Source organism: Bolinopsis microptera, chromosome 3 (genome assembly GCF_026151205.1).
Source record: "Bolinopsis microptera isolate Bmic1 chromosome 3, MBARI_Bmic_1.0, whole genome shotgun sequence".
NCBI classification, from domain to species: domain Eukaryota; kingdom Metazoa; phylum Ctenophora; class Tentaculata; order Lobata; family Bolinopsidae; genus Bolinopsis; species Bolinopsis microptera.
The window spans coordinates 11596803-11607004 of NC_087074.1; the positions used below are offsets into that span (position 1 = coordinate 11596803).

General features: G+C 38.4%; 2 protein-coding genes across 3 annotated transcripts; both read left to right on the top strand.

Moving 5' to 3' along the window:
• Nucleotides 1-3745: 3745 nt before the first annotated feature.
• On the top strand, nucleotides 3746-5419 carry LOC134813191 (uncharacterized). The gene has a single exon (XM_063820879.1). It carries the CDS (start codon nucleotides 3746-3748, stop codon nucleotides 5417-5419), a length of 1674 nt encoding a protein of 557 aa, XP_063676949.1.
• A 1931-nt stretch (nucleotides 5420-7350) lies between these two features.
• LOC134813382 (unconventional myosin-VI-like) lies at nucleotides 7351-9824 on the top strand. Of its 2 annotated transcripts, none has more exons than XM_063821117.1 (5): nucleotides 7351-7461; nucleotides 7954-8062; nucleotides 8173-8295; nucleotides 8550-8614; nucleotides 9240-9824. In XM_063821117.1, exons 2-5 carry the CDS (start codon nucleotides 8001-8003, stop codon nucleotides 9458-9460), a joined length of 471 nt encoding a protein of 156 aa, XP_063677187.1. In that variant the 5' UTR covers nucleotides 7351-7461; nucleotides 7954-8000; the 3' UTR covers nucleotides 9461-9824. The 2 variants fall into 2 exon arrangements, with proteins under 2 accessions (XP_063677187.1, XP_063677186.1); XM_063821116.1 differs by having other exon boundaries at nucleotides 7351-7457.
• The last annotated feature ends 378 nt before the right edge of the window (nucleotides 9825-10202 follow it).

Sequence of the window (10202 nt, forward strand, 5' to 3'; positions counted from 1 at the left end):
TGGAGCTCGAAATTTAAGGGCTAGCGTTGCAAGGCCAAGAGTAGGTATTGTTTGGTTAACTCATTTCAGCTTTCAGTCAGTTATTTCTCGGTTTGCTCTCGTATCAGTGAAACATTTCGGATAATTTATTGCAAGAGCCGAAACTGTTTGTGTTTTCCCAAAATAAACTATGACGTACAGTATGCAAATCTTCGCATTCTTTAAATTTCTTTCTCGTATGTTACATGGATCTACTTTGAAGTTTGAAAGAAAAGGAACTGAGCTATAGAGTAAAGATCATGAAAACGAAATTAAGAAACATTTTCTTCTTTATTATTGCGTAATAAAGAAAAAACATTAAACTATTTGTTACAGTTGCACAGCGTTTCTTCACAATTTATTTGATGAAATGGGTCCTATCGTGTGATGATCACTTGGTTGTTAGAAAAAGTTTGGATTACTACTAATGATTTGATTCAACATTTTAGTATACCTAGCAGCTTCTGTTCTGACACCCTACTAGTAACTAAAGGAGAAAGTCTCCCTTTTCTGTTTATTTTCCTTATAAATATGCAGCCTGCCAAAGTTTACGATGCCTGTCGGATTTACCACTTGGTTAGCTCTGTCACTGCTGGTGACCAGTGGCTACCACGGAGGAAGTTTCTTATTGTGTTCCCAATAGTCTGTAGGTAATCACTGTAATGATAATCAGATAGTCTCTGTAGACTAATTATCAATTCGATTGGTGATATATTTGTTTACTCGGCCTATTTGTTAACCTTTGGCGCTCATACAGCTATAAAAGGTGAAAGACAACAATGAGGGACTAGTCTGCCCTCGGTAGGAAGTTATGAAGAAGCAGGCTCTTAAAGAGGCTGTCGGTCATTGATCTGGGAGAAGGTTGTTTAGCAAGCTGTTAGCAGGGGCGGGTCCCTTAAAGTAGTAGAATAATGAATAGTTGGAGACTGTAATCTTGCAGCTCATCCTTAGTTCACTATTGTTGGGGGAGGATAAACCTTACTTTCGCGACAAATGACACACTGCTGGTACTTGTTAGCTCATAATCATACTGTCTTTTTATTTTGCGACGTTACTTTGCTTGTACTGTCTACCTCCTCCTCCTCCTCCTCCTCCTCCTCCTCCTCCTCCTCCTCCTCCTCCTCCTCCTCCTCCCCTCCTCCTCCTCCTCCTCCTCCTCCTCCTCCTCCTCCTCCTCCTCCTCCTCCTCCTCCTCCTCCTCCTCCTCCTCCTCCTCCTCCTCCTCCTCCTCCTCCTCCTCCTCCTCCTCCTCCTCCTCCTCCTCCTCCTCCTCCTCCTCCTCCTCCTCTTCCTAAGGTCTTCGAAATCATTATCTTTTATTGATTATAATATTAGTGTCAGCTTTCTCGATTAACCGTGTATTCCTTGTAAGTGTATTCATTGTATGCCTGCCATACAAACAACCTTTTGTGAAAATGTGTTACATAAACCGTTTAGATACTGTCACGCTTCCACGCTGGTAATATTGATTTGCTGATTCCTTTATTATTCTTCCTTGTTAGATAATACTGTTATCAGATAGTCATTGATGACAAGATTCTTTATGTAAGGAGATTTCTGCGTGGACACGTGGTCATCAGATTGTAGGCTTTATTGTGTTATTTGAGGCGGGTTCTACTTAGCGATGTAATTATGATTCATTATAAATTATTGATACATTTGAAGCGTATAGTTGTTGAACTCGAAAGATTTAACTACGTTTGTGAATTACGCAAATAAACGATTAGGGGATATTTGCTGCTTTCGAGCGCCATCATAATTAGCAAGTCAAGTCTGACATTGGTGTCCAGTTTGATCTTAAAACTGAGTCCGGTTTGAGTTGAGTTTAACATGATTATTAAATAGTTTTAAACCCCATTAGGATAATAACCATGGAGAATTTTGTAAAACGTAAGTTAAACGTAAGTAACGTTTGGTTATTTAACCTGGTCAAAGCCATTTCAAATGAAGGGCTCAAATATAGGTGTGACTGAGGTTATTCAATACCGTGATGCACACTGTGAATCCTCTCATATTTCTAGCCTCGATCTTTCGACCTTTTCTTTATATTCGAGCGTGAATCATTACTCAGAAACAAATAGTATTTTCTCGCCTTTGTTCTTTTAATCGTTTCTGTCGAATCATATTTGAATGAAGGAGGAAATGGTTGAACACATTGTGCTGAAGTCAATGGAAACGAAAAAAAATTAATTGATTTTCTGTTATTATTTGTCTTTCGTCATGAAAATCCACTCACGCTGAATCAATGATAACCTGACTAAACTTTTACTATTTTGCCAATTATGATCTGAATTATAACTATAATCGAAATGTTATCGACTTTAATTTTATTAATACTTCAAGCTTTAACTACCCCAAAAAGGCCATACGTTTCTGAATTGCACGAACTGGACTAGTCGATCTCAGAAGCCAAGTTTAATTGACAATACTTTACCTTTTACTTTACCTTGTATTCCATTTCTAATTAGCACGGTACCTGTTATACTTTACCACCAATCTCAGCACTCCAGTTTCCTTGTCCATGAGGTGCAAAGTGCTAAATTGTTTCAATGCACTGACACAATATATGAACTCAATTATATCGCAATATTTCAGCCAATTAAGATCTTAATGAATAACTTATCCAACATTTGTTCAAAGTGTATTCCCTTGCATTTTATTTCTATTTATCACGATTCCTTTACTTCAAATCACTGCACTCCTGTTTCCTAGTCTGGCGAGGTGCAGTGTGCTAATTGTTCCACTATTATGGCGGCACAGTACCGGTTTAGAAATACCTGTTTATGGGTATCCCTCTTACCACACATCTACCACTTAATCTGTAGTCGTTTGATATTGTTTTTAACGTAAAATTGCCAAATTGCAACTTAGATTAGCCCATGATTTAGAAGTCTTCATTGACTAGCAGGAACATGATAATTGATAACCGAGACTACAAGAAACAATTCCCACAAATATTGAGGTTGTATCTTCCTGCTCAGCACACCACGTGACATGACTAACTGCACGTGACATGACTAACTGCACGTGACATGACTAACTGCACGTGACATGACTAACTGCACCTGTAACTTGTAGTTCTGCACGTGGAACTTGTAGTTCTCCAGTGGAGAATCTCCACGTGCAACTTGTAGTCTAACATACTAGCCAAGACATATGTATATTGGCAGTTAGGTGATAGCTGCCCCAGTCTTTAAGTTACAATGATCGTCACTCTAATTGAACTGTTAAGATCGGCGCTTTATCAATACGAGCCGGTACTGAAGTTCAGCAGCTCAAATACTGTTTAATTTTGACAGATTAATCAAAGTCTTGTTTATATCGATCCCTATTATAGTTGAATAATAAGCATTTGATATCCATTTTTCAGTTTATTAAATATACAGTCACATCCGTTTGATACTGCCTGTCGCATCAAAGCAGTCCATTTCATGGTTTGTTTACGTTTTGGTTGCGTCGACAGGCCTGTGAGAGTATAGTCTGGGTTCAGAAAACATTTACATTTTGGTCATTTCATTGAAGTAATACAATTTCCAATTTTCCATGTCAGTGTATTAGATTCGTCGAAAAGACATATCCCATTCGCTATGTGATTGGGACTTTTTTTCCGATAACCAAACACAATTCTACAGCTTAATTTAAGTGTTTATCACAAATAATATTATTGCTATAATTACCCTCTGACGACACTCATTACCACCCCCAATATTCCAGCCAAGTCAACAACATGACGAGAACGGAAAAGAATGGATCAGAGAAGGAGGACTCTCTTCTACAAGACCAGAAGAGGTTTCTAGCCTATGCTGCCCCAACTTGCATGCTGATAGTGTCCCCATTCGGTCTCTCCTTCGTCTCGATCATGTTTGCAGGGTGGCAGAACAAGGAACTGCTAGCAGGGGTAGCACTTGGTAACACCACCTACAACATATTCCTGATGAGTGTCATGTGCGGGTTCTGCTCTCTGCTGAGCACGTACGGCCCTCAGGTTTATGGTAATCCCACCACATACAAGCAATTAGGCACTGTTGTTCAGAAGGTATTTCTAATAAGCTTCACAGTCTACCTTATAGTACTAGGGCCTTACATGAAGTCTCTGAAAGTCATAAGTTGGGTCATAGTGACCATCACCAACCAGCTTGGCAAACACAATCTAACAGAAAGTGTGAGCCCCCTAGAAAGGTTCTCCGACATGCAGGACACAGCTGAGGAGTTCATCACTAGCACCTGGTCCTGGGGAATACTAGACTTCTCCATGAGACTGGTTACCAAGTATCTGAGTCTACAGTACCACTCTACTGCTGTGTACTGTTGCACTGGCATTCTCATAACCCTCCACGTCATCTTGACACATTTCTTCACCATCAGACTTGATATGGGTCTACAAGGACTGGTTATCGGGGGTACTCTCAGCAGGGTCATCAGCCTCGCCATACTGCTCCTCTATTGCTGCTTCAGGAGGAAGAAGCTGGCCTGGGCTGGCTTCACTACAGGTATCCTTAATGACTGGAAAGAGATGATAGTACTGGGAATATCCGCCTCTATCAACGTCTTCTCGGAGATGGGCATGTACGAGTTTGCCATGTTCCTCAGTCAGTTCCGTGGGGTTAACTATCTATCCACTGTGGTTATCTCCTTCCAGATAATCACCTTGATCTACTCCACTACCTACGGTGTCTGTTACGCTGCTGCAGCCATGATAGGGACAGCCCTGGGTGAGGGGGACTATCCGAAGGTGAAGAGGTACATGAAACTGTGTCTAGGCAACACGGTCATTGAGAGTACACTTTTAGCAGTCCTAGGTTACTACTTTAGATTTGAACTTGTGGGCCTCTTCACAGACGACATTTCTGTGATCAATGAGACAGCAGGCATGCTCTGGATCCTGCTAATTGAGGTTCCCCTAGACCATATCCAGAGCCTTTTCTCCTACGGGATCCTGGTGACAGTGGGCTCTCAAGTGTTCGTGGCATCAGCTCTAGCTATCATCTGCTACGTTATCTGTACACCAGCCATTGCTTGCTTCATCTTCCTCACTTCTCTAAACGGGATAGGAGTTCTGTACGGGATGCTCCTGTTTGTAGCTTTGAGCTGCATCGTCTGTGGACTGAGGATAACTAGACTGGACCTGGCAAAGGAGGTTTGTGAGGCACAAGTGAGAGTGAAGAGCTCCATCGCACCTCAGTTAGAGGAGGAGGCCTGCCTGGTGAGAGAGACAGACGAGTCAGATGAGAGTCTTCTGGAAGAAGCACTCCATGAGGGACACGTTAAATATTTCTTTAAGGCCCGGGAGGGCATACATTCTGCGAAAGATAATTTGAGGAAGAATGTTCTGAAAGTTTTATTGATAATTGGGCTAATGTTTGGTTGGTTAATCGCTGGATTTATTTTATTAATTTTATAATCTATTGGTATAAGGCTAAAAAATTGTTGAGGATTATTATGTGCATTGGTAGGAAGATGATCAATATTATTGCTCAAAAGATCGAGCCAGAAATAGCATATTGAGCCTAACTTCTAAGATCAGAGGCTCAGAGGCTGTTAAATGTTCACAATGATCGCGACTAGCAACGTAAAATATACAAAGTAAATGCTGATTTTAAGTCGAATGAAGATGTTACCATATGGTCTAAAATGCTTGTATTAAATGTTCTCTTAGTTTTTGTGGCAAAAATTTTGATCATCTTCCTACCATGTCCCCTTTACTTCATGGCGCTGTTACACTTTAAGGCATTTAAATCAATATTTGTTATTTTTCTATTTCAATGCAATTGTAAAAATTAAGCTTGAATCTTTGTTGCACAGAAATTTTAATTTTCCTTGTTATATCAATGAAAACGTTTTTTGAATGAACATGGAACTTAAACACTCAACAAGAAATGCGGTTGCATTTCTTAAAAGTTTTTTTTCCGTAGGTTCGAATTTTGAAAGCTTATGGCTCTGATATGGCCGCTGCAAGTAACAATTTAACATTTCCTGTGCAAGCTGACAAGGTTGAAGAAACCGAACCATTTTCTAGCGAGATGATAACGTGGGTGAAGGATTGTTCAGTCTTTAAATCCTTCAATAGTTCCATGTGTATTAAAATTATCGCCTAAACGTTTTGCGTTTAACTTTGACACTTATAGTTAATTCAGCTAGCTGGAAGCTACTTTTTCCTTTCAAGAAAGATTGTACATTTATATTTGCTTAATTTTGTCCAGAGAAAGTTATAAGAAAGTCATAAGTATGATTAAATTAATTAATTAATTAAATTAATCAGTTCACTGTATAGGTTCGGGTCGAAGTAGAATATATAAAGGTATATAAAAATGACTGGTTCCAAAATGTATCTAGTTTTGGAAGTTAAGCTGCCTCCGGTTACCGAAAAGAACCGGCTTATCTCTGTATTAACATAGCTTGCCATTGCGATTTCAATCTATTTTATTCTTAATTCAAGGTAAGATATAGAAAAATGAGAAATTTATGTAATGAAACTTGTGCAAGTCCAAAATGTACTTTGTAGAATTATAGCTTCAAACACGTCTAACACTTTACTTAATGACCCGATGATACATGAGTATAAAAATAGATGTAAAGCATTTTTTACACGCACAGAACCTTGATCTGTCAGGTCTGTATTAAGATAGATCTTCCGCAGCGAGATTTTGAAAAGCATGGTTGAGTATGGTTTCCTAAAATGTGACGTACCCCGACTTTTGTAGGTTTCCTTTCCATTTTGAAGCTCTAAGACATCTGAACGAATTGAGCTTGGTGAGTTTACAGGTACGAAAAAGGGTCCTTGTACAGAAGTACAACTACAATGTTGGAGAAGATTTCGCAGACTTAAACAGCTCAGAGTAGACGGGGAACCAAATTAAACTTCTATTGGACATGGTAAAATATTGATGCATATTGCATACTATTACTCTACTTTGTGTATAACGTCTTGTTAGTTAAATAGTTGACGTTAATTTCCACATCGAAACCTCGGGTTGAAACCTAGGGCTGGGCAACTAGGGAAGCCACTCTCCAATTTCCATGTCTCCCAGGCATGCAGCTCTGAAACCTAGTAACATTTGCACAGCTAACTTACCGTAAGAACAACGTCACGTCAAACCACGCAATATTGCGTGATTTCCTGTCTAGTTCGTCATTAGCAAATAGTCGTGGTACCTTAATTACACAGCTTAGCGAAGATTTTACAACCTCACGTGGTACAGACGTCACAATTAGTTGTTGTGATCCCTAACACACATTCCATCCGTACGTTGTTTCATTTCTTTCATCACCTTTCTAACATAATTAATTTGAGGTATTTCAACCAACGATACTATCCCTCATCCGTAAAAGTGCTCATCTTTTGTTTGAAAATATACACCTCTACTTGTTTTTGATTTGACAGGTTTTTATCGATCTGACTGATAGATCCTCATTACTCACCAGGGACTAATCAGAGTCAAGTCAGTACGTTTGTTTGTACGTTTGTTAAATGTTAGTGAATACTGAATAGTCTCATAAACTCGTAACTTTAGTGTTGCAAGTTGAATATCAATAGTATGTGAACATATTATAATGCACATATAATGTTAAGCAAATATTATCTAAACATAACTTCAAACTTAGAAGCTTTTTTTATGAAAGGCCCCTTATTTGAACAATTTGCTTAATGTTACTCAAAATTTGGTCGGCTCATTGTTTATGTTTCTAACTCCTAATTATATTAAGTCTAAATTATGTTTCATTAACAGATCTAATATTTCTAGACGGGAGTATCCACTAGAAGCCTAACCGATCCTATGAAAGTTTACGTTGCCATTTAATTAACGTAAAATCAAGTTAATCAAACTACTGCCCATATATTATAGGGCTGTTCAATTTTATACTATTACCCGCTCACTGTTTAGACTTTTATAGTCCCTCCAAAATGGTTCTCTGAGATATTTGATTTCTCGCCAGGTGCAGCGGCAGCAGACCTCTGACAGATTGAGGTAGAAAAGGATAAAATGGAAGATGAGAGATTTAGACAGCCAGAGGAAGAGGAGAAACAGGCTGAAGAACGACGCATGTTAGTGACAGCTATTTCCATAACAACATATTGATTGCTGTTGTTACCAAAGCAACATTTGATTGACTGTTTTTATCGTGACACCAATTAATTTAAGTTCCTTACACCAGAAAGAAGGAGTTGGAGGAGAAGAGATGGGTAGAGTTTGAAGAACGCAAGAAGAGAGATGAGGAGGAAAGAAAGCGTATGGAGATAGAGAGAGAACGATTAGAGCGATCAAGAAGTTTGGAAAGGTACAATTATTCGTAATTAACAGAGATTGAACAAAAACATTATAGCTTGGTTTTCAACAACAGTATTAAGATTATCGAACCATTAGTACTGGTTTACGGGATTAAAGAACTAGATCACGCTATCTTTGGGGTTTAATGGAATAATTCGGATCATTTTTGGAGTTTGTAGAGTTTTGCTGAACAATTTAGATCTCTATCAGTTTTCTGGGGTACCTTTGAGTATTTTCATAAAACCGTTTGAAATTTGTTATCAGCAAAGACATAAAAATCACGGATTGGAAGTACTCTGAATTGAAAGACTGTATCAACTCATCCAAATGTAAGTTATACCAGCTTTTACTTCGTTTATCAAATATTTTACAAACAGGTTGTTACCATGACAATTCGTGTTGCTCCCGTGACAATCGGGCTTGTCCGCCAATACACCCCGGCGTAAAAATTTCAAATTTTTACGCTTCATTCCTCCCAAAAACTTTGAGTACCCATTATTCTGGTCCAAAAAATTACGATTTTGTTGCCAAGAAAATGTACTCGGATTCATTGCACTTTTTATATTATTTTCTTTTAAACTTTAAAAATAATTGTGTATCAATTTTGTTTTTAAACACAGCTAACTGAATAGAAAAACTAATTTGGTTCGTTACGCCAGCATTCAGCATGAACTGTCAATGAAGTTAACTGCGCGATAAACCGGAATTTACTTGACATTAATTTCACGCCGCCGCACGCCGCCGCCGGCATTATAATTTCGGTCAACGCCGCCGCCGATCACTTGAACCACGGTGGACAAACCTGGTGACAATGATGTTATCATGACAAAAAATCTCATTATGACAACATGTCGCAAAAAATGACGATATTATGTTCTTTAAATCATTATCCGTGACCAAACTTGTTACGTATGTCAACATGGAATGTCAACATATAAAAACCGGTGATTTCAGACGAAGGATCCACAGAGGAAGCAAGAGAAGAGTTCCACAGAAGATTGAAAGCTTATCAGGCGTGGAAAAGCATTAATCTTAACCGAAAGAAGAAAGAACCAGCAAAAGGAGCCAATTCGTCGCCATCTTATAATTCTTACAAGAGTAATGTGATGTCTAGAAATGAGCTGAGTCGGGAGGTTGGACGGTGGGTTTGGGAGAGGTTGAGGACTGGTTTATAAAATTTAAACTTATTGACTACCTTAAGGACAATGAATTTGGTTCACAATAAATTTTGTTACAAAAATGTTGGTTGCAATAGTTTGGCTGCCGGACAGTTGCGCCCAATTTAGATCTAGCTACCGTGAGAAGATGACGAATTAAAACCAATTAAAAAACCCCAATCAATCTTAATTTCCTGTTTTGTGAGCTTAATATCATGGAGACTTAGAGCCAAATTATACTTGTAGACTATTGTTTCTGTGTTACAATAATACTATTAGTTGCAATCCCATAAATCAAACAAGTTTAACATAATACATTTTTCAATATTCTGAGCATAAAATATCCACAAGGATCACTTGACATTATGTGATCCTTGGGCGTAACTGTCGTTTTGAGAATCTGACGAATCAGATCACGCCACTGATCGGGAACCTCTTAATGGCTGTTAAGGTGCACGGGAAATGGGCGCAACTGTCGGTATATGCCCATCATTTTAGTCACCAATTTTTAGTCTACAACAATTTTAGTCACATTTTTCGACTTTTCGAGACCATTTTTCATTCCATCTATTTCATATTTGATTTTCCCAATATTATTTGGCTAGTTTTTTTTCGATTTCGCACATAAATTCATACTTTAAAGTTTAACGTCAGGTATGTTGATTGAATGATTTGTTACAATAAAGAAATAAAGGCTGAATCCTAAAGGCTAAATCATAGAAGGGGCGTTTCACATACATAATTACTTCAAGTAAAGGAG